The sequence below is a fragment of the Mercenaria mercenaria genome, chromosome 11 (assembly GCF_021730395.1).
Source record: "Mercenaria mercenaria strain notata chromosome 11, MADL_Memer_1, whole genome shotgun sequence".
Taxonomy (NCBI): Eukaryota; Metazoa; Mollusca; class Bivalvia; order Venerida; family Veneridae; genus Mercenaria; species Mercenaria mercenaria.
Genome location: NC_069371.1, coordinates 68,890,036 through 68,915,886, shown reverse-complemented (window position 1 = coordinate 68,915,886; position 25,851 = coordinate 68,890,036). Strand labels below are relative to the sequence as shown.

General features: G+C 35.7%; 1 protein-coding gene across 1 annotated transcript; it reads right to left on the bottom strand.

Annotated features, from left to right (window-relative positions):
- Positions 1-7,966: 7,966 nt before the first annotated feature.
- LOC123531826 (esterase OVCA2-like) lies at positions 7,967-17,516 on the bottom strand. Its single transcript, XM_053517659.1, has 9 exons — positions 17,408-17,516; positions 15,713-15,755; positions 14,796-14,818; positions 14,231-14,307; positions 13,660-13,731; positions 11,931-12,049; positions 11,328-11,409; positions 10,642-10,779; positions 7,967-8,189 (listed from the first exon to the last, which is right to left on the bottom strand). The coding sequence occupies exons 2-9, from the start codon at positions 15,743-15,745 to the stop codon at positions 8,041-8,043; spliced, it is 693 nt and encodes a 230-aa protein (XP_053373634.1). The 5' UTR covers positions 15,746-15,755; positions 17,408-17,516; the 3' UTR covers positions 7,967-8,040.
- Positions 17,517-25,851: the final 8,335 nt, after the last annotated feature.

Here is a 25,851-nt window from a genome sequence, read left to right as displayed (position 1 = left end):
TTTTATGGGCTTCTTCTGATTCCGTTCCATAAAATACCAATAGCCCTTTTATGACCAAGGGATAGACATAAAGATGGATTAACATACTAGAAGAAAAAGACAAAAATATCAAGCATATTTTAATATTGCCTAATCTATGCACTATGTTTCATGAAAAAAAATTCTTCTGTACTTTTTATCAAAGTTTAATATTTTCGACATATTTTTAAATACTTTTAGTCAGAGCAACGAATTTTTTTAGGGGAAAAGGGGTGTGTGTAATCTACTAATTGGGGCCTTGATAGCCTAATGGTAAGGTGTCTGCAGAGTGCAGAAGGTAGTGTGTTTGATCTCCGAACGTGTCATACCAAAGACATGAAAAATGGTACCATTAGCTCCCTTGCTTGGTGCTCAACATTTAAAATGGAAACTGGCTCTTCATCTCTCATTGTGATGGATTCCTTCAGAAATGAACTTGCATCACAGTCTTCCAAAAATAAAGTAGTAGTATAAATTTATCTACTAATGGCCCTTTATCTTGAAAACAAGTTTTATTAAAATACCTAACATACTTTTCAAGTTATATTGCAGAGTCCCATTTTATCATATTAACATATATATTTTTTACCCGGACAACCAGTGTTTTGATACAGTAAAGAAAAAAATGGATGTGTATAATCTCCTTATAAATGGTCCTTTATCAACGTACCAAGTTCCATTAAACCAGCTTGCATTCTTTTCAAGATGGTGGTACTACATTACTACACAATGATTTTTCAACTAGATGGTTGGAAGGCAAACTGAAAGTTCCAGTTTTTAACCAGTAGGGGACTTGTCACTTGAACACAAAATACTAGGTCTACATGAATTAATATTTGGAAAACTTGCATCATTTAAACTGATGGTACTGGTATTTGTTTTTTGATAGCTGTCTGATAAAAGATATGATTATGATATATATTAATTGTACTGCTCAAAGCACAACTGTGATATGTAATTACATTGTTAACAATTAATGTTACTTTGACTGCCTGTTTGTTGTCATTGCTCAAAACACAAATGTGATCTACAATTATTGTTACATGTTACTCGGCCTACATGTTGACTTCCTGTTAATTATTGCTCAAAGCACAAATGTGATATACAATATTTATATGCCCGAAGGGACGTATTATGTTATGACTCTGGTGTCTGTCCGTTAGCAATTTCGTGTCCGCTCTGTAATTTTTGAACCCCTTGAAGTATTTCAAGGAAATTTGACACAAATGTTCACCACATCGAGACGACAAAAAACGTGACCACTTTTGTGTGGTACAACATGGATGGTACATCCAATTTTTAGATGCATTTTGACATACCTTTACCTTGTAAGGATTTTTTTTTTTGAATTTCTTCCCCTTGTTGTTCCTGTCCTTTGGGCTTCACATTTCAAGTCCATTAAATTTTGCTCCCATCCTCTGATGTATCTCTTATGGCGAATATTGCCCAGCTTGGCGGAGCTCTTGTTGTTACATGTTACTAAGCCGTAGTGTTGAATTCCTGTTAGTTACTGCTCAAAGCACAAATGTGATATTCATTATTGTTAAATGTTATTCAGCTAAAATGTTACTTTGGCTGCTGCTCAAAGCATATCTGTGATATTCAATTATTGTTAAATGTTATTCAGCTAAAATGTTACTTCGGCTGCTGCTCAAAGCAGATCTGTGATATTCAATTATTGTTAAATGTTATTCGGCTAAAATGTTACTTTGGCTGCTGCTCAAAGCATATCTGTGATATTCAATTATTGTTAAATGTTATTCAGCTAAAATGTTACTTTGGCTGCTTGTTAGTTTTGCTCAAAGCATATTCTGTGATATTCAATTATTGTTAAATGTTATTCAGCTAAAATGTTACTTTGGCTGCTTGTTACTTTTGCGCAAAGCATATCTGTGATATTCATTATTGTTAAATGTTATTCAGCTAAAATGTTACTTTTGCACAAAGCATATTCAATGATACTGTTTGTGTTCACTGTTTGATATAATTTCTTCCAGTAACTCTATAAATAATTTTTAAAAATGTAACTCTGTTTATTGCAATTTCATTTTCTAGTTTTTAAAGTCCTGCTGAAATATCATTTATATGTAGAATAAATATTTTGAATATTTGGCAAGAAAAAAATACGTTTGGATGCAGAATATGCATTTAGGAAATAATTACATCAGTTTGTTTTAACTGTGGTTGATTGGCTGTTTAATTAAACAATGGATTTTTAAACCTCAGGTATAATATTATGATTTATTGTTTGTTAAATACTGTTGCTTAAGGTGTCTGTACTGTTTATTGTTGCTTAAAGCATTTCCATGATAGTAATAATATTACTGTTTAATGAAACTTGTTCTGTAAATGAATATTCTTCTTAGTATATATTCATGATTTATGATTCTTTTCCTAATGATTACAAATACTTTTTTTGTCAACATTTCATGGAAACAAAAACATTCTGAGATATTTTTTGTTTACACTGCTCACAGAAGCAAATGAAAAACTAAGTTTGGATTGTATTTTACTGCAAAATGTAAACAGTCAGAAGTATTTGCACAAAAGACTGAAGGTGTCAAATTGAACAAGAGGACCATGATGGTCCTGAATCGCTCACCTATCTCCACATGACCCAGTGTTCAACTGAGTATGACATCGTTATTTCTATTATATGACATAGTGACCTAGTTTTTGAGCACATGTGACCTAGATATCATCAAGATAAAAAATTCTGACCAATTTTCATGAAGATCCATTGAAAAACATGGCCTCTAGAGAGGTCACAAGGTTTTTCTATTATTTGACCTAATGACCTAGTTTTTAAAGGCACGTGACCCACTTTTAAACTTGACCTAGATATCATCAAGGTGAACATTCTCACCAATTTTCATGAAGATCTCGTGAAAAATATGGCCTCTAGAGAGGTCACAAGGTTTTTCTCTTTTTCGACCTACTGACCTAGTTTTTGACCGCACATGACCCAGTTACGAACCTGACCTAGATATCATCAAGCTGAACATTCTCACCAATTTTCATGAAGATCCATTGAGAAATATGGCCTCTAGAGAGGTCACAAGGTTTTTTCTATTTTTAGACCTACTGACCTAGTTTTTGACACCACGTGACCCAGTTTTGAATCTGACTTAGATATCATCAAAATGAACATTCTGACCAATATTCATGAAGATCTCATGAAAAATATGGCCTCTAGAGAGGTCACAAGGTTTTTCTATTTTTAGATCTACTGACCTAGTTTTTAACCCCACGTGACCCAGTTTCGAACCTGACCTAGATATCTTCAAGGTAAACATTCTGACCAATTTTCATGAAGATCCATTGAAAAATATCGCCTCTAGAGAGGTCACAAGGTTTTCCTATTTTTAGACCTACTGACCTAGTTTTTGACCGCACATGACCCAGTTTCGAACTTGACCTAGATATCATCAAGGTGAACATTCTGACCAATTTTCATGAAGATCCATTGAGAAATATGGCCACTAGAGAGGTCACAAGGTTTTTCTATTTTTAGATCTACTGACCTAGTTTTTGACCCCACATGACCCAGTTTCGAACTTGACCTAGATATCATCAAGGTGAACATTCTGACCAATATTCATGAAGATCTCATGAAAAATATGGCCTCTAGAGAGGTCACAAGGTTTTTCTATTTTTAGATCTACTGACCTAGTTTTTAACCCCACGTGACCCAGTTTCGAACTTGACCTAGATATCATCAAGATAAACATTCTGAGTAATTTTCATGAAGATGCATTGAGAAATACGGCCTCTAGAGAGGTCACAAGGTTTTTCTATTTTTAGACCTAATGACCTAGTTTTTGACCCTACGTGACCCAGTTTCGAACTTGACCTAGATATCATCAAGATAAACATTCTGACCAATATTCATGAAGATCTCATGAAAAATATGGCCTCTAGAGAGGTCACAAGGTTTTTCTATTTTTAGACCTACTGACCTAGTTTTTGACCCCACGTGACCCAGTTTCGAACTTGACCTAGATATCATCAAGGTGAACATTCTGACCAATTTTCATGAAGATCTTGTGAAATATATGGCCTCTAGAGAGGTCACAAGGTTTTTCTATTTTTAGACCTACTGACCTAGTTTTTGAGGGCACGTGACCCAGTTTCGAACTTGACCTAGATATCATCAAGATGAACATTCTGACCAACTTTCATAAAGATCCCATGAAAAATGTGACCTCTAGAGTGGTCACAAGCAAAAGTTTACGGACGCACGGACGGACGACGGACACCGCGCGATCACAAAAGCTCACCTTGTCACTTTGTGACAGGTGAGCTAAAAATGAAAGGAGAAACCAGTGTTCCCAGAGTGATGTCTTTAAAAAAGAATACTTCTTGCCAAGAAATAAATAGTTTGCTTTGCTTTTATAAGAAACTATCAAAAATTTCTTAAGACTGTTAACTGGTATCTTTTGAAAATTTATTTTGATTTGTTCTGATGAAAGCTGTTAGTTGAAATCTGTTTATAACATTTTATTTCCAATTATGTTCATCTGTATCATTTTACATGCTTGAAGGAAAATTTATATATTTGATCTGCACTAGTACTATATTTACTTGTTACTAGTTTATTTCTTTATGTTAGAAGCAAGCCCTTCACTGTAATTAACAGTTACTGTTATCTTTTTAGCTCACCTGTCACAAAGTGACAAGGTGAGCTTTTGTGATCGCGCGGTGTCCGTCGTCCGTCGTCCGTGCGTCCGTCCGTAAACTTTTCCATGTGACATCTCTAGAGGTCACATTTTTCATGGGATCTTTATGAAAATGGGTCAGAATGTTCATCTTGGTAAATTCTAGGTCAAGTTCGAAACTGGGTCACGTGCCCTCAAAAACTAGGTCAGTAGGTCTAAAAATAGAAAAACCTTGTGACCTCTCTAGAGGCCATAATTTTCAATGGATCTTCATGAAAATTGGTCAGAATGTTCACCTTGATGATATCTAGGTCAAGTTCGAAACTGGGTCACGTGGGGTCAAAAACTAGGTCAGTAGGTCTAAAAATAGAAAAACCTTGTGACTTCTCTAGAGGCCATATTTTTCATGAGATCTTCATGAATATTGGTCAGAATGTTCACCTTGATGATATCTAGGTCAAGTTCGAAACTGGGTCACGTGGGGTCAAAAACTAGGTCATTAGGTCTAAAAATAGAAAAACCTTGTGACCTCTCTAGAGGCCATATTTTTCAATGGATCTTCATGAAAGTTGGTCAGAATGTTCACCTTGATGATATCTAGGTCAAGTTCGAAACTGGGTCACGTGGGGTTAAAAACTAGGTCAGTAGATCTAAAAATAGAAAAACCTTGTGACCTCTCTAGAGGCCATATTTTTCATGAGATCTTCATGAATATTGGTCAGAATGTTCACCTTGATGATATCTAGGTCAAGTTCGAAACTGGGTCATGTGGGGTCAAAAACTAGGTCAGTAGGTCTAAAAATAGAAAAACCTTGTGACCTCTCTAGTGGCCATATTTCTCAATGGATCTTCATGAAAATTGGTCAGAATGTTCACCTTGATGATATCTAGGTCAAGTTCGAAACTGGGTCATGTGCGGTCAAAAACTAGGTCAGTAGGTCTAAAAATAGAAAAACCTTGTGACCTCTCTAGAGGCCATATTTCTCAATGGATCTTCATGAAAATTGGTCAGAATGTTCACCTTGATGATATCTAGATAAAGTTCGAAACTGGGTCACGTATGGTCAAAAACTAGGTCAGTAGGTCTAAAAATAGAAAAACCTTGTGACCTCTCTAGAGGCCATATTTTTCAATGGATCTTCATGAAAATTAGTCAGAATGTTTACCTTGATGATATCTAAGTCGAGTTCGAAACTGGATCACGTCGGGTTAAAAACTAGGTCAGTAGATCTAAAAATAGAAAAACCTTGTGACCTCTCTAGAGGCCATATTTTTCATGAGATCTTCATGAATATTGGTCAGAATGTTCACCTTGATGATATCTAGGTCAAGTTTGAAACTGGGTCACGTGGGGTCAAAAAGTAGGTCAGTAGGTCAAATAATAGAAAAACCTTGTGACCTCTCTAGAGGCCATATTTTTCAATGGATCTTCATGAAAATTGGTCAGAATTTTTTATCTTGATGATATCTAGGTCACATGTGCTCAAAAACTAGGTCACTATGTCAAATAATAGAAATAACGACGTCATACTCAGTTCAACACTGGGTCATGTGGGGATAGGTGAGCGAATCAGGACCATCATGGTCCTCTTGTTTTACAAAGTTGTTGAAACTGCAAAGGTTGTTCATTAAAAAGTACAATAGTTAAAATGCTTTATAATGTTTTTACTCCTAAATATCTTTCTTAATTAAACAAAGATGTATTTCCTAAATTTGAGTTGTGCCCAAAATTAACCATCTGGTAACATTTTTCAGTGTTTTGGGACAGTATATCTCATTTAATATCAAACTGTGTGTAAATGAGGACAAGGAGCTGTGTCAAGTGATTAATATCATTGAAAAATATGGACTATGCTCAATTTTTGTATATAGCAATGTTAGAGAAACAATTTCAATAAAAGATTACATACATATTTACAGTTCTTAAGGTTCTTGTAAAGTCTTTTGAAACCTCCCCTCTGATGATTTTTTTTTTTAGTTTTTTGCGTCACATAAGCCTTGGTTTATCATAAAGAATATATCAAACTGTTACTAATAAGTAGAAGAAACTTTTAAGACTGGTTAATCTCTTTTGATGAACACTTTTTGTTCTGGATCACATGACCTTGTACTTTTACTGTTCACATTCTATTTTGTAGAAGATATCGAGCTTCTTTTTCAAAAGTATTTTGTCATTTCTTTTATGACTATTGTGTCTAACATATTTCTCCAGGTACTCTGAGAGTTGAAAGAATTACAAACCATGTACATTTAAAACAAGAGGGCCATGATGGCCCTATATCGCTCACCTGAGTTTAGTTGCTTGCTTGCTAAAGCTTCAGAAACAAAACAACTAGACGAGTAGGTCATCGTAAAGATTATTCAAGAAAACTACTAGAATCTGTTAAAAATTATACAGGTGGTCCAAATCTCTGCTGTAGCTTTAAAAACAAAAAAGTAGGTCAGGGTTAACAATACTAAAGACGAGTATTGAAATCTGTATCGAAAGATATACATGACAATTGTGGTCCAAATTTCTATGCTGTACCTTCAAAAACAAGAAAATAAGTCAGTAGGTCACGATTATGACTATTCAAGATGAGTATTGAAATCTGTATCAAAAATTATACAGTTGGTCCAAATTTCTATTCTGTAACTTCAACAACAAGAAAACAGAACATGTTAACCTTTAACCTCTGTGTGACCTTGACTTTAAAGGTAGGGGTTTCGGTCTTGCGCATAACATGTCGTCTCATGGGGAACATTTGTGCCAAGTAATTTCAAAATCCCTTTATGAATGGCGGAGTTACGGACCAGACAAGAAACAGACCCTGTTAACCTTTGACCTCTTAGTGTGACCTTGACCTTGAAGCTAGGGGTCTGGGTCTTGTGCATGGCATGTCTCATTATGGGAAATATTTGTGCCAAGTAATTTCAAAATCCATTGATGAATGGCAGTTATGGACGCGACAGGAAATATACCCTGTTAACCTTTGACCTTGAAGCTAGGGGTCTGTGTCTTGTGCACGACACATTGTCTCATTATGTGGAACATTTATTCCAAGTTATTTCAAAATCCCTTCATGGATGGCAGAATTATGGACCGGACATGAAGTGTGACAGACAGAAGGACACAGCCTATTTCTATATCACGCTTCTTTTCTTCGAAAAAGGCAGGGGACAAAAACTGATAGTGGATTTCAAGATATTTACCCATTTTAGTGACCTTCACTTTTGTAGTCAGAAACTACATGATCAATTTTGTTTTAGTTGTTTCCTATTAAAGTAATTAACAGAACAAACTATTCTGGTAATCTTATAATTTCTTTAATAAATACAGTAATTCAAATCTGTACAATTTTTAAAAGACTAGATCTAACTGTCATCAGGATTTGTTTTGTTTTCTGTCCAACATTTCCTGTAGGAATTCTGTATAAACTTTTTTCTGGGGTGCACTGGCTGGTATAAAATGTCCACCATCATGCTGTAAAATCCTCGGCTCTATGAAGTACTGCAACAGATCTTCACTCATTTCTAAAAAGCAAATAATATTGACTTTATAAAAACATTCAATTATCATATCCCCATAAAGTTAAAGCAGGGGTATACTGGAGACACCATATCTGTCTGTGCACCTAGGTAACTCCTGAAAGGATACGTCAACCCAGTTTGGGTACAAAGGTATCTAATTACAAGATCCAGGCAGAGGATGCTTTTCGTTTCAATCCACTAATTTTTTCACTGGTTATGGCCTCATTTTTTTACTTTATATTCAGCAAAATATTGATGTCTGTTTTGATAACTGCTGAAAGAATATTATATTGACATCTACAAGTTATGAATATTTTGTTGGCTGAAATGTTCATTGTAGTACTAAATGCAGATGTAATTTAGATAGCTTAATATTTCTGTGACACTGACAAGAACAAATAAGCCTACCATTACAGAACAAAGACAACAATATGAAAAACCTACAAACTCAACATATGAAGCCCAAGAATTAATTTTGTGTGTTGATATCACACAACTATCAATCAAGAGCTTGCAAGCTGAAGAGTTATTATTATTCTATACTGACAACATGAGCACTGCCTTGCGGGTGCAGACAATCATCTGATTTTTTGTCTCTGTATGATAGAAATGTCATACCCATGATTTTCTAAGTCCAAAAGGGGCCATAATTCTGGCAAAATAGCAATGTAGAGTTACAGTACTTGCTGTGCAGAGTCAGTTTTTAATAGCGAATAACTGCTACCAAGTTTTAAAGCAATAGCTTTGACCGTTGAAGAGAAAAGTTTACTTAAACGCAAAACTTAACCAAGAAATCTGATATTTAAGTCCAAAAGGGGCCACAACTCTTGCAAAAAGCAGGATGGAGTTATGTTTCTTGCTGTACAGAGTCAGCTTTTGATGGTGAACAAGTGTTGAAAATTTTGAAGCAATAGCTTGATAGTTTAGGAGAAAAACTGACCTAAACACAAAACTTAACCAAGAAACCTGATTTTCTAAGTCCAAAAGGGGCCATAATTCTTGCAAAAAGAAGGATGGAGTTTTATTTCTTGCTGTACAGAGTCAGCTTTTGATGGTGAACAAGTGTTGCAAGTTTCAAAGCAATAGCTTTGCTAGTTTAGGAGAAGAGCTGACCTAAACATAAAACTTAACCAGGCAATGCCAACGCCGATCAAGTGATTACATAACTCCTTTTTTTTTTTTCAAAAAGTCAGACGAGTTAATATGTTGACCATTATTTGGTCTCCATCTCAATAGTCAGAAAGTCGTCAGTAACATGTGAATAACATGAAATACTCTACAGAGATGACCCTTGATTTTTCTGAGGGTTGCAAGATGACTTTAAACTAGTTCTAACTTCAAACCAAATGAAAACGAGAGTGCCAAACCTTCACAAAACATGCCTGTCACATAATATTACTTATGTCTTTTTAAAGTACTCTACTTATGGAGCAGACCAATTGTAAACTTCCTCAATTTCCACTTTTTCAAGGGTCATAACTCATGAGAAACTCAAACTCAGCTCTGTATCCACCTTGACCAAGATCATATAAACAGTTAGGGGTGTAACTGTTTCAAGTTATCGCAGTTTATAACCCATTTGAGTTATTGCTTATACTTTCATAACTTGTTTCAGTTATCATAAAATATTACAAAGCCCTCCTGTGCCAATTCCTCATTTTGAATGAAGACTAATGCAATTATTTCCTGAATCTGCAAAAGTTTTAAAGCTATAAAACTCTTAACATCCCATTATGCTTATCAGGTCATGATCAGACTAGAAGAGAATCTGATTAACCACAGTTTGCTACTAATTTCACTTTAAAGGTCACCTTGTGAAAACAGCAAAAAGACTTTTTTTTTAATAACTTACCTGAGTTAACTATATTTTATAACTAATACAGGTTATAAAATGCTTGAAAAAGTAACTGAAATAGGTTACACAACTTAGAACAGTTACACCCCTGACTGATAAACATTGCAACTAAGGTGATCTTAGTGTAAGAAATGCATTTTTCATTAAGCAAAGATTGTCAATTTTTGCAATTTAAAGTAATTCATGGGCCCTAACTCAAGAGTGACAGACTATCCAGCTGTTACTGAATGTATTCAAGATATTATGCCAACAGATATTCTGACCAATTTTGGCAAACAATTGATTTTGTTTAGAACTATTCAAGTTAGAGAGTGGACACTGTCAATTTCAGAATTTTGAGTAATTCAAGTGTTATTTCTGCAGAGACTGGGTTTTGATTCTGGCTGAGGTATTATATCTACCAAGTATAAATACTGTGATCTAGTTTGATGAACACTGGATTACAACTGCTAAGCAGATAACTTTTGAACACATCTGTTAGTTACACCCGCAGTCGCATGTTTTCTCGTAATGCATCCAGTTTCTCTGCATATAACAAAACAGAAATAAGTTTTACTTTTGAACACATGATGATCATTAAGACTGTTATCATGAAGTTACCTTTTTGTATGATTCTGTCTGTATCTCCATATACATGTAATGTTGGAATAGATATAGGTACACTGTAATAACTCTGGTGAGATGACTGTCTGCTCTTATAACCAGCTACCAAAATTGCAAAATCAAACTTGAATGATTCTGTAACAGAAAATCATGTATACATGTCATACAATCAACTTTCTAAATTTGTCTTTAAAATACCATCTGATCCTTCCTATGTCAAGTAATTTTATTTAATTTCTTTCAGTTACTTACCAATTTACTATGCAAGTAGTCAGAATATAGGCATAATACAGGTAGAAGCTGTCTTAAATGTATAATCTGCTAGCGAGTTATTTCCCTTTATGGAGTGAGTGAGCAAGTAGGATTTTACAAATAATCAACAAATAAGTCATATATCGCCACACCCTTTATCGAGTATGTTTCATGTTCATCAGGGATTGCCATAAATGACGCTGACTACAACTTTATTAACTATTTCAAAACAACAGCATTTCTCTTAAAATCATAACAGTGTCTTAAATACAGATAAATCTGCTTTACCCAATATCTAACTACCTTCGAAGAGCTTCAACTCTTAAAAACTTATGTTTACAAAATCTGCAAAAGCATAAAAGTTTGAAATTTCTATCCACTTATTGGGACAGTAAAAACTGCAAACAATTTTATGTGTCATGAAAGTTTACCAGGATTTTGTTCCCTTAGTCCACATAACACTGAAGCAAAGGCAGCTCCTTGACTGAAACTCAATATACCATCAAATGGACCCTGAAAGCAAAAGCAACTGTAAAATGGTTATAAGAAATGGAGGACAATGGTTGGTAAAATCTGGCAAGGTGAACATTATTTGAATGTATAATACGTTTAATGATATAAGCTAATGTCATATGAATTTTCAACTTTACTGGTTGAAGTGCCTTATTCAGATATTCAGTCATAGATCAGCTTTCAGCTACCTGCCTTACTTATGGCATCCAGATGGCTTCCATACAAGAAAGATTTTTTAACACTAACCAACTTGAACTAACAAGGCTGAGCAGCAAATGCCCTAGTCAGTAACTGTAAACAACTATCTTTCATTACAAAACAGATCTTTGTTTCTAACGAAAAATCAACTTTAACTGAAAAAATTGGTATGAGAAAGTCAGCTAAAAGAAAAATTTTGAACTAGACCCATATGTTTTTGAAAGTACTGCAATAAACTTGCTGGAATATAATGAGTTTAGTTTAGAATCAAAGTTCTCTTCACTGGTAAAAAAAGACTAGTTTCTCATTACTTATCAAACTACCTCTTCTTCAAATGTTTTCTTTACAAGTTCCACTGACTCATCAAATCCTTTACTACAATCTGTGTAATCTTGAGCCATGTAAGTGTTATCTCCCTTGGAAAACCACCAGCCTCTGTCATCTGAAATAAATTTTATTTGCTGGTCTTGATGGGTATATAGGTATTGCACAGCCATACTGTAATGTTCTAGCTTTAATGGTAAAGGGAGACACTAGACAGTCAGGGGTGTAACTGTTTCAAGTTATCACATTTTATAACCCATTTGATTTACTGCGTTTACTTTCATAACTTGTTTCAGTTATCATAAAATATTACAAAGCCCTCCTGTGCCAAATCCTCAGTTTGAATGTGACTAATGCAATCCTTTCCTGAATCCTTGGTCTTTTATCTTTCCAGCTATGCATTAAATTTTTTTACGCAAGGCTGATAAAGTCTTACGCAAATGGTTTTAAAGCTATAACTGTTAACATCCCATTATGCTCATCAGGCCATGATCAGACTAAAAGAGAATTTGATTAACCAGAGTTTGCTACTAATTACATTTTAAAGGTCACTTTGTGAGAACAGCAAAAAGGCTTTTTTTTAATAACTTACCTGGGTTATCTATATTTTATAACTAATACAGGTTATAAAATGCTTGAAAAGGTAACTGAAATAGGTTACATAACTTAAAACAGTTATACCCCTGACTGCTAGATGCTTTAATGTGAATTAGGTTCTTTAAGAAGAGACCCTGGTAAAATTAATGACTTCTTACAAGACATTTTGCCTCTACCTTAACCCTAGAACTCAATAAAGAGGTATGACACTACTAGTCTAAAGGTCCAGAGATTGATTCCTAAATGAGGCAAAGTTCTCCATGAAATGGGAGCCATTAAGCCTATATGTTGAACTTGAATTCAACACTTTTTCTTACAAATTCAAATAGAGTGAAGTATGGTTGTGGCAAATGACCTGTCTGTAATCCTCACTGATGTAAAAATCTGAGCTTTTTGACATTATTGTGAAACAGACAGACGATATTAATTTTGTTTTTCAGTGCATGATCAAAATACCCTTCATCAAGTGAACATCGTATGCAAAACATAAAGAAATGGTGTTCTCAAGTAAAAGATATTTTAATATTACATGTAAAAGAAACAAATATTCTTTTCATTTCATGTTTTCACTTTTACTATAACAGAATTCCGCTTAAGTTGTTGCAAGGGTGTTGCACATTTCACTAGCTCTCATGACTCCATCAAACAGTCTGCTTCTGCTACTATGTTTCTTTGCTGCATTCTAGACTTCCAAAGGATCTTCTTGCTGATTTTATTTACTAAATTTTGCCCATTCTACAGTTCCTTAACCCTTACCCTGCTAAATTTCTATAATGAACTTGTCCATCTTTCAATTTGGACAGTTCCATTAACTGTTAGAAGGGGTCCTTGCCAAAAAGATACTGACTGAATAGCGAACAGTGCAGACCATGATCAGACTGCACGGATGTGCAGGCTGATCTTGGTCTGCACTGGTCGCAAAGGCAGAATCACTTGCCGCCAGCAGGCTAAGGGTTAACAATTATGAATTATTAACATGATTATATTTCACTCTTAGACTAATATTTCAATATTTCACTACAAAACATGTATAAATAAAGGCTGTTGAAAGTCCTTCTTTCTTTACTATGAGTTACAACAATATAGCAGTCAACCCTCTGTGTGTTACGGACATGCTGCACTACAGTATACCTTGGTCTGTGCTAGATTCTTCCCCTTCTGCTGCGTGCAGACTTGGAACTCGGTTTGGAGCAGTGATAAAAACTGAAATTTTAAACAATTCAAAAACAGGTTTCAATAGGTTGTTTAAAATTCGAACTTTCATCAACATTAAAGTTTAACATGGACTTCATGACCTATCCTTTTCAATGTAACAATAGCAGTTTAATTTTCCATCTCCTAAACTTTCATAGTTAAAAAGAATGAAAAAGAATGACTGAATGTAAAACGATCACAATTCACAGCATTTCAACAGTTTTTGATAAATATAATGATCAAGTGGTTGATAAATAGACATGAGCTGTCCAATGGCAATGTGATTTGCTTTTCGAAATGCCAGCTAACAAATATAGTTTTAACAAAATTTTCTCAGTTCAAAAAAGGGTGTTATTCACATTATTTGCAAACTGTCAGTCATGGTTATGGAAAATAGCTTGAAACAGTCATTTAAGAAATGAGATGATTTTTTTCGGTGTTCATGCGAAACGAACGACAGAATAGGATCCGCAAATCCAGATGCTATCATGGGATGAAGGTGTGTTACCTAACTCTGTGTGTTTCTTGATAATTGGTATTTTTCTGAATGCTCCTGTTCTTTCTCTGAAACTTTGAGAAGTTTGTCTGAAAGACAGGAGAATAATGTGACTGGTTTTACACTTTTTAGTAAATATGAAATAATTTTTAAGTTAGAGCTAAATAAAGTCTGCATTGGCATATAAACTTTTGGATAAAAATACTTTTTCTTAAATTACCATCACATGTTTTTCATTGACATTGAATCAACTACTCCTGATCAGTTTATTATTACACTATATTGAAGAAACTACTATGAAATCATTAATATTTGTGAGGGAATAATTTTCATGGATTTCATTGTTGCCCCACCAATCCACGAACATAAATCTCAATAAACAATAATATTTTCATTCATTTATCTTCAACAGTTGAAATCCACAAAATCTAAATCCATGAATTCTTATCCCCATGAATTGTCCTTTGACTATAAAAACCACAACATTTTACACCAATGAAATTAAATGATTCTACAATAAACGTATTTACTTTTAAGACCATTTTATCTGGGGAGACAATATAAAATTACAGCTCACCTATATCCATGAATGCAAAGTATCTGAAAGAAAATGCTTACAGATTAGGGTCAATGACTGGTATACAGCATTGATTTGAATTTCATCTTGTATAGAAATTTGTTCTCTCAGTTAACAGCTTCATGACATAGCATTTTTCCAGTTTTCACACTTAATGCGCTTTACAGCCACTTAAGCTTAATTTGGTGTATACAGGTTCATTAAATAAATTGCATGTGCCGTAAGCCAAACTGGAATCTAGGCAGATCTGGAATCAGTCAAACTGGAATTCTAATTTGGTCTAGGCCAAAGTAACTTAACTTTAATAATCGATCGTAAAATTGATTATTAAAGATAAAAGATATGAATATACAGATTAAAATGTAACTACCATTATATATTTTGACTGATAACTTACACTTCTCTGACATCTACTTCTTTTAAAAATGCTGAAAATATTAATCCTAAAATACAAAATTTAATGTATCTAGACTTACTTCTGTGTTAGTTAAACTGCATTTAACCCTTATTTCGCTGGGCACCATTGATTCTGCCTTTGCAACCAGTGCAAATCAAGATCAGCCTGCACATACATGCAGTCTGATCATGACCTGCACTGTTCGCTTTTCAGTGAAGTATCTTTTCAGCTTCAATTTGGCAATTTCTCTCAAAAAGTGGCTACAACTTTCTGAGACCCAGGGAAGGCCCTGAGCACCTCTTTTAACAGTTAATGGCACTGTCCAAACTGGAAGACGGACAAGTTCATTATTGAAATTTAGCAGGGTAAACGTTAATGTAAACTTTACAGAGCATTGATAGTGTCCAAACTTGCAGTCCAAACTGACATAAGAATGAGTCTAATACTACAAAAGACCTGAAAAAATATACATGTAGTTTACAGGTGTCTAGCAAAATGATAATGCTATTGTAATCCTTACCTTCAGATTTGTTTTGTCATCTCCAGATGCCATACTGTCTATTCTAAAAATAGAAATAGCAATGTTAAAAGAGTAAAATCTGCTTTAACAAGAAATTAAAACAGACTTGTAAAAATCAACAGCTGAACTGTTGATTTTTTTGTTGATTTTTATAAGTTTGTTTTAAAACATAGGTTTTCAGGTGATCTGAATAATCATATGAAAATATGCATGCTTTGTCTTAAGAGGTAGCCATTTGAATATGAAGTGTTGCAATAATTTCCAGTCCTAATACGCACTAAATATGATGTGATATTCTCAAAACCCAGGCCTTTTTCATCATTTTGGGAAATCCACCAACACCAGTGGAATTGGGAAAATGTTCTCAGAAATTGTCTTAATTGGAAAATTTTGCAAATTACCAAAGTCTATGTATTAGATATTTCTTTGTGTAAAGGATTAATGGATTGCATTTCAGAAATTGTTCAACAGTATAAATGTAAGTTTATTTAACAACCAAATATACATACAAATCAACAAAACTGTTTTAAAACAGTAAAAACACTAAAAGATAACACTCATTTGGGAATTTTAGATTCAGAATTTTGAAAAAACCATACTTTTGCTTTGGAGTTACTTCCCTTTACCGGAGGTAGATTTATAGGGGAAAAAAGCCCTAAAACTTGATAAAATTCTCCTCCCCCAATATTTAGGACTGTATGTGTGGAAATTGAATTACACGTAAAACATTTAATTGTAACCTGTGCTTTCGAATTAAATTGTCATTTCAAAACATTTCATACACCCAGTCTGTAGATTTATAGTCAAACTAATCCGACATATACAGTTTGTTTTATATTGTGACGGTCAAACTGCGGTGGCTGCAAAAGTCAGAAATTAACAAGTAGCCACTCAGTGGCAGTAAGTTTGTCTAGTAAATTTACTGACTGAAAAATCTTTAAATTTGTGAATAGTCAGTATATTTACATTACTTATGTCTGTAAAAACATTGATATAATTGAGCTGTTGAATTCTGGCCAATCTGTGTAGCCAAAGAGCTATAAAAATAAATAGACTGGCAACTTGAAAGGCATATAGAGCAAATCTCATCAACATCCTGCAGCAACTGAATGAGATCTTGTTGGAAGCGTCTGTTGATCAAGATTGACCAAGTCGGCAAATGCTCTGAAATAAGATTACTTTCAGAGAGTTTGTTACTAATGATAAAGGTGCTTTTTAATGTTATATGTGTTTTCTACACGGGGAAGGTATGAATTTATGATTGGAAGTCTGAGAAATTGACAGCTGTCCTTTGAAAAAGGACTTGATTCGGTTTATTACGCAGCAGGCGTACCGCCAGTTTTATATTTCAGGAAGCGTCTGTTGATTTGATCACAACTGATCAAGTCGGTAAAAGCTTTGAAATAAGATCACGCGCTAAAACAAGATGACGCAGGCTATTCTAACAGCTCTCCCATAAGAATTGTGAAAATCCCACAGGGTCATTGCTTTCTCCTCGTGACTAAAGGATTTATTATAAAAAAATTCTATTTTTCAGCACTTGCAAATGCATGTTGTTGTTGTTGCGTGCGCGACTACAGTTCGCGAATTATAATGACAAATCACTTTAACAGTACTTATGTACAACACTATTGCATTAAAACATTTAAGAACACGTTATCTGAATTTAAATTGAAAATAAATGTAACAGTTTACCAAGAAATAGCATCAACAGTTCTTTGTCAGATAAAAAAAATGCACAAATTATGTGTTTTCCAATTTTTCGAAAATGAAAGTAGAAGGCAGTCTGGTTCTCAAACAATTTACCTTCAAAACCTAAGTACTACAAAATAGGAAGTGCTTGGAGATCCGGTAAAATATTAATACCGCATGATATGGTATAAGTGGAGTGAGAATGACATAATTAGTTGTCATAAAGCAGGAATAATGTTACACTTCCATTTATAATTTTAATGTTAATATTTTCAGCTGTAGGACTATGGATGGGGAGCCACTCTATCTATCTGTCTATCTATCTATCTATCTATCTATTTATACTGCAGCACTCCTCTCTGCGAGTATTATGTGCAGCTGCGCGCCTGTACAAGAAGTTAAAAGTAGATTGGATAGGAGGATAAAAGTAATACACGATGTGTATTGCAAGTATGAATACAGTTGATAGTGTTAAAAACAAGAAAGATTTACAGATAAAAGCAGTTGACAATGCAAATTGGGGGTGAAAAGTCTTGGGAGGAACAGTCTTGGGGGCGAAACGTCTGACACCCCCAAGTTTGGTCACACCCTGCTTAAACTGATTCAGGGTGGGGGCTTGCACAAGTTGTACTGGAAGGGAATTCCAAAGCACTATGGTGGCTGGAAAGAAAGAGTACTTATAGTAATTACAGGGAGTGAGGATCTGAGTATAGGAGTGGGGATGCATATGTCTTGTTAGACGGGATGGGGGGCTGACATAGTGGGGGGGGGGGGGGGGGGGGGAGTGGCACAGCAACCAAATCATTCACTATCTTGTAGAACATAAGGAGGCGTGAATCAGATCTCCTATCTTCAAGGGTACGCCATCTCAGCTGACATAGCATGTTTGTGACACTGCTGTAAGGGGAGTAGTCATGATTAACCCATCGCGCTGCCCTCCGCTGAATCATTTCGATCTGGTGGATGTTTTGTTGGGTGTAAGGGTTCCAAACACAGCTAGCATATTCTAGCTGTGGCCTGACTAGGGCTTTATAAGCTACTTCTCGGACTTTTGCGTTCTTGCATGGGATATTTCGCTTGATGAAGTTTAGTGTTCGGGTAGCTTTGGACGTGACTAAATTGATGTGTTTATTCCAATTAAGATCCGAGGATATAGATAGATAGATTTATTTCAACATAAAATGTACAATTTACATGGCGACTTATAATTAAAACATACAATCAAACAATAAACAAACATGTATGAATTAATATAGCCATGTCAATCAACATTATATGTTAAGGATTACACAAAAAAGAGTTAAAATAAACTCTTATTTCCATTGTGGTCCTTAAGATATAGTATTGTATGACATAGGAAGAATAATTTATCACAGTAAAAAAATAATCACAGAAAAATACCCGAAGATAAGTTTGTATAAAAATCCTATGCTTAAAAATGATTGACTAGTATAAAAAATGATTGACTAGTAAAAAAACACAATGCAAAAATCTATCTATAATGCAATCTAACTAAAAGTCATATTAAGCTTAAAAAATGTTCCTTAACCTTACGTTTAAATGAATACATGGTTGTGGCATCCCTAACATTTTGTGGCAGACTGTTCCATAAACAACAACCATTATAAGCAAATGTTTTTTTTCCCAAAACCTTTGACCACTGGGAGAGCATATCTCTTACTATCTGACATTGAAAAACCTGTACCATCAAGGGAGGCATTTGCCTTTGCTCTGAACCTTGTGGGATAATCATGAACAGTATTGATAGGGGTAAAGTGTTCACTTAAATATGAAGGAGCAATATTAGAATTTATTTTATAAACATGACAGAGAGTTATTTGATTAACTCTACTTGAAACTGGTAACCAGTTAAGACGTGAAAAATGCTCAATTCCAATGTGTGACATGGGATTTAAATTCAACACAAAACGTATAAGTTTATTTTGTGTGACCTGTAACTTGTGTTTTAATTCCTGTGTTAAACTATTAAACCAAGTAGAAGAGGCATAGTCGAAATGACATTGTACAAGTGATGTAACTAAGAGCTTTTTGTGTGCAAAGTGAGGAATTCACTTTTACGGTAGAGGAATTTTAACCGAGCATTGGATTTCTTAATAACAGACCTAGCCACTGACTCAAATGACAAACTTTGATCAATGGTTGCACCAAGATATTTAACTGAAGATTTGGATTCAATAGTTTGACCATTGCAATTTATATCAAGATTACCATGTTTTTTTAACCTTTGTACTGACCCAAATAAAATAGATTCTGTCTTACCAAGGTGAAGAGATAGTTTATTACATACAAGCCATTGACTGACAATATTCAGATCCTGACTTAAGAGATTTTCAATATCACACTTGTTTTTGGCAGACACAAGAATTGCTGAGTCATCAGCATAGAGAAGCAGCTTGTTTTTTACAACAGCTGACATGTCATTCACATAAATAAGAAAAAGCAGAGGCCCTAATATAGATCCCTGGGGCACACCACATGTTATATTGGCAGAAGAAGACAAAGTACATGATATTTCAACCAATTGGCGTCTATCAGACAAATACGAAGAAAACCATCTGATAGAGGACTCTGTGAGACCCAATGCTCTTAGTTTCATTAAAAGAATTGAGTGGTTGACGGTATCAAATGCCTTTTGTAGATCTAAAAGAACCATACCCACAAGATGACCTTTATCCATCTGAAAACGAATATAATCTGTGAGGTGAATAAGGCATGTATCAGTTGAAAACCCATGTCTAAAACCTGACTGATATTCATACAAAAGACTATTTTGCACAAGGTACTGTTCTAACTGATCATAAATGACTCGCTCAAAGATCTTAGATACAATACTAAGGATAGAAACTGGACGATAATTCCCAACATCCGTCTTATCATTCTTTTTGTACAAAGGCACTACACGAGCAGACTTAAGTTCATCAGGGACAGTACCTTGTATAATTGACAAGTTTATAACATGTGAAAGTGGACCAGCAATAATAGAGGCCGAGTCTTTAACAAAACGTGAGGGAATCCCGTCTAAACCTGTCGCCTTATTTGGACAAAGATTGTTTAGGTATTTCAAAACCTTATTTTCAGAAACAACTGAAAATGAAAAACTATCAGGCTTTACACCTTTAGAAGAATAAAAATTAAAAACAAAATTCATACCAAAATTATTAACACAGTTTGGTAATTTGCTCACAAGTTTATCTGCAACAGAGGTGTAAAATGAGTTAAATTTTTCTGCCACCTTAAGTTTATCAAAACAAATGTTACCATCAATGGTCAGACCAATATTACTTGAGCACTATAGTGACCCCAAGGTACTTTGCACCAGGAACTGTTTCCAAATTTTGGCCATGGAGTGTGTACTTTGATTTAAAAGGGTTTTTTGACCTTGTTATGTTCATAACAGTGCATTTTGAGGGGTTGAACTCCATGTCCCACTTACTTTCCCATAGCTGTAACCTATTTAAGTCTTGCTGGAGGATGTTTTCTTGGGCAGAACTATTTACAGTTAAATAGACAACAGTGTCATCGGCGAATAAACGAACCTGTGAAATCAGATTTTCAGGCAGGTCATTAATGTAGAGTAAGAATAGAAGGGGGCCTAGGACGGAGCCCTGTGGGACTCCGGACGTTACTGGAACTTCTTCTGATGTTTCACCATTCACAGGGGCAGACTGGCGCCTGCCAATCAAGAAAGACTTGACCCATTGCAACGTGGTGCCCTGAACACCATGTTGATGAAGTTTGTACAGAAGTTTCAGATGGTTAACCTTATCAAATGCTTTAGAGAAGTCCAGAAGGATCAAGTCCGTCTGCTGGCCTTGAATTAAGTTTCGGGATAGATCTTCTACAAGTTCGAGTGACTGCGTTTCGCATGACCTTTTCTCTCTGAACCCATGCTGTAGGTCATAGAGGACATTGTTAACCTGGAAGTGCTTGGTAATATTAGAGGCTATGATGTGTTCCAGTAACTTACAGAGAATACAAGTTAGGGAAATAGGCCGGTAATTTGCAGGATTGCTTTTGTCGCCCTTCTTAAATAAAGGAGTGACATTGGCCTTGGTCCAGTCAGCTGGGATAGTGCCCGTGTCAAGGGACCTTTGAAAGAGCTTAGTGACTAGTGGTGAGATTTGTTCACTAAGATTTTTAAGAAGGATCGGCTTTAGACCATCGGGACCACGTGCTTTATCTATTTTTAGGGACGAAAGGAGTTTCTGAACACCAATTATGCCTATAGTGACCTTTGGCATTTGGGGATATTTTGGTTGGTAATCAGTTGGTATGGAGAGTAGAGACTGCACTTTAATTTTACAGAGTTGGCCAAATTTGAGAGGTGACATTGGGGTGAACACGGACTGGAATTGACGATTGAGGATATTGGCCTTCTTTTTATCATCCATATGAACTTGACCGTTTTCTAGGAGTGGGGAAATGCCTTGGGAGTCTTGCTTGGCATTTTTGGCAAGGGAGAAAACTTTCTTACGAGAGAAGTTTTGACCTGTTTTTGGGTTATCCGGATCTTCTTGACATTCCAGGACATAATCTATGTAACTTTCATGGGCTTGTTTGATATTTTTTCTGACAAGATTTTTAACATTTATGTAATGTTGTTTGACCTTTGGGTTGGTATTATTTTTGACCTTTTGGAACATCTTATTTCGTTTCCTAATCTGACGTTGAATGCTTTGGGTAATCCATGGTAGTTGGGGTCTTGAGCCTATTCTCTTGGTTGGAATGAATAGGTTCGTACCTTCGGATAGAATCTCTTTGAATTCACTCATTGAATGTAAAACTTTCAAATGGCATAATATCTATACTGTTCCATGATTTCAGTTAGTCAACATTATTTACTCAAAATGAAAACTAATCAAGAATTTATGGAATACAAGTGCAAAATATGAACAATAATTAACAGTAGTTATATATATGTTTGACGTAATGGATATACTTAAATTTTATCCAGTATCGTTTCTCGGGATTAATTGATGGATAATAATATTTCCGTTTTCAATCAACATAAACATTGGTGTTGTTTTATATAATAGTCCAAACGCAGTGTGCTCCCACAAATATGTCTTCTGTCATAGACTTTTAATATGCCTTTGAACCGGGACGTGAATCACATGCTACATGTGGGCGGCATCCAGAAAGGTTGTCACTCTCTAACTTGAACATTTCTTATGTAATGTTCACCAAACTTAGTCACACTGTTTACAGATGGGCATAATTTACAGTGTTGAGTCTCTAATTTGAGTAACCCGCCCGCATAGCTCAGTAGGTAGAGCGTTGGTCTACGGATCGCGGGGTCGTGAGTTCGATCCTCGGGCGGGGCGTATCTTCTCCGTGACTATTTGATAAATGACATTGTGTCTGAAATCATTAGTCCTCCACCTCTGATTCATGTGGGGAAGATGGTAGCCTAACTTAGTCTTCCTATAATAATTTGTTAGGATCATTTCATATAGAGCTATATCTAACTCACTGATCAGCCAAGAACAACCAGACCTCAAGACCTCATGCAATATAACCTGGGCCAAAATTACCATCACTGGCCTTAAAGATATCTTTGTCGGAGCCTACTACAAACCCCAAGAATTAGACGCCGACTCCCTGTCCCAGCTTTGGTTATCCCTTAGTAAAATACCCAAGGGCAGCATAGTATGGCTACTTGGAGACTTCAACCTCCCTGACATCGACTGGTCAAAAGAGTTCCCTAAACAATCTTGTAAAAACAGATCCTTTTATGAAGAATTTATTGAAAGATATTCCCATTATAATCTTAACAAATAGTTAAGATCCCAACTAGGTTATCCAACACCCTTGATCTCTTCTTTACAAACCATCCATCCCATGTCCACTTGGTCAAATCCCTACCGAGTCTAGCAACCTCGGATCATGATATAATTTTTCATGAATTGAATCTTAATAGGGGCCGCCCAACCCAACCAAGACGCCCTATAAAACTCTATACGAAGGCTAATTGGGAAGGGTTAAAATCTGACATGAAGGCTTTTGGTGCTAGCTTTCTCACCGAAAACCATTCAGACCCTGAAGTAGCGTGGAATTCATTCAAGGACTGCCTTAATGAATCCCAGTCAAAACACATTCCATCTAAAATGTCTAAACCCCGTGCCGACTTGCCATGGTTAACCCCAAGAATTATCAGGCTTATACACAAGCGTGATAAACTGTACCAGAAACTACACAAATCTCCCTCCCCAGCCCGCCAACAAAGATTCAGATCCCTTAAGTCTTCTATCCAGAAGCAGATAAGAGCCCAATACTGGTCATATATGGAAAGTATCATATTTGACCATGACTCACAACCTGGTAAAAACAAAAAGTTCTACAGTTTCATCAAGCACAACAAAAAAGAAAATGTCGGCATCGCCCCCCTCAAATCAGATGGTCTTACCTACACGGACCCCATCCAAAAGGCTACTATCTTAAACAAACAATTTGAATCTGTCTTTTCCCCTCCCCAGCCCCTTAGTCTGAAGCATATATGTTCCAACGTTCTCTCATCCCCAGTCTCCAAGATGAATAAGATCCAGGTCACCACTGAAGGTGTGGAAAAACTGCTCCATGGCCTATCCCCACATAAAGCCTCAGGACCTGATGAACTATCCCCACGCATCCTAAAAGAACTCCACCATGAAATTGCTCCTGTACTTGCCCATATATACAGGTTATCTCTCGAATCCGGCCTAGTACCCAGTGATTGGAAAAAAGCCACTGTAGCCCCCGTATTTAAAAAACGTCTCAAGTCTAAACCTAGTAACTATCGCCCAATTTTCCTAACTTGCATTGCTTCTAAACTCCTTGAACACATTGTTGTTTCCAATCTTATGACTTATTTTGACAAGCATAAGCTACTTAGCCAGTTCCAGCACGGCTTTAGATCAGGTCACAGTTGTGAGACTCAGCTCATTAATTTCACTCAGGAACTTTACAATAACACTGAACAGGGTCAACAAACAGATGTTATTGTCATGGACTTCTCCAAGGCGTTTGACAAGGTTGATCACATAAGACTAATTTATAAACTACAAAGCCTTGGTGTCAACCCACAAATTACCAATTGGGTCAAATCTTTCCTGTCCAACCGATCCCAGAAAGTCGCTGTTGATGGTCATTTTTCCAGTGAACTTCCTGTACTGTCTGGAGTTCCCCAGGGTCTGTTCTTGGGCCATGTCTCTTCCTGGTATATATCAATGACTTACCAGACTCGGTCAAATGTAACGCAAGAATGTTTGCAGATGACACCATAATATACCTTACTATCAACTCCATTTCAGATAGTGTATCTCTGCAACAAGACCTCATTAACTTAGAAACCTGGGAGAAGACATGGTCCATGGAGTTCAACCCGGACAAGTGTGAAGTCCTTAGAATCTTTAGAAAGAAAAATCCCGTGGTCTACCCCTACAAACTTCACAACATAGAGTTAAAAACTTGTGAGGCAGCTAAATACCTAGGCATAACCATTTCCAAAGATCTAAACTGGTCCAAACACATTGACAATATCACTTCCAAAGCAACTTCCACTCTTCGCTTCATACAACGGAATGTGAAAACTGACAATAAAAAGGTCAAAATTGCTGCCTATAACACCTATGTCCGCCCTCAACTTGAGTATTGTTCAAGCGTCTGGCATCCTTGGCAAAAAACCCTCACTAGCAAAGTCGAAAATGTCCAAAGGTCAGCTGCTAGGTACGTCATGTACGACTACAGTTACACCAGTAGTGTTACACAAATGCTGAAAACTTTAGAATGGAATACACTCCAATATAGAAGGTTACACAACTCATTAGTAATGTTTTATAAAATAAGGACCCAGACAGTTGCAGTCGACCAATCTCATCTTATTCCAACTAGAAACCTAAATTACTTAATCCCCATGTCTCACACTCAGTACTTTTCTAACTCCTACTTCCCAAGGACCATCCGTCTCTGGAACTCCCTACCAACTTATGTTAAATCTAGCCCCAGTCTCAGTATCTATAGAGAGAGGCTGGCGGTGGTCAGTATGTAATTCTATTGCCTCTGCTCCATTTTATCTGTAGCATACTGTCTTTTTTATCTTTTATTATTTCAACATTGTAACATATCATTTCTTTAACAACTGTTTCTCTGACAGCGCCGCCCAGTGATAGTCGGAAATCGACGGTTGGGTGAAAGATGTAGATGTAGATGTAGATATACAGTAGGCCTATGTTTTAAAAATTGATTTTTTTTTCAACTTTTCTGCTTATGACTTTTGTTGCAGATAACTACATACACAAAGAGTGTTTATCTAATATAATTAGTTCTTTCTTGAAATCAGTCTTCTAACTAGATCTTTTCCTTTTATTTCTCAGTAGATCTTTCTTTTATTTTCTCTTCGTTGGACTAATTGTTGATTTTTTGTAAAGTAACCAGTCTATTACCCTCCC

Coding starts and splice junctions, on each gene's coding strand:
- LOC123531826 (XM_053517659.1), bottom strand. CDS start 15,745: ATGGCATCTGGAGATGACAAAACAAATCTGAAG. Junction 14,819..15,712: donor ATGACAAAACAAATCTGAAG/GTAAGGATTACA, acceptor ATTTTCTTTCAG/ATACTTTGCATTCATGGATA. Junction 14,308..14,795: donor CTTTGCATTCATGGATATAG/GTGAGCTGTAAT, acceptor CCTGTCTTTCAG/ACAAACTTCTCAAAGTTTCA.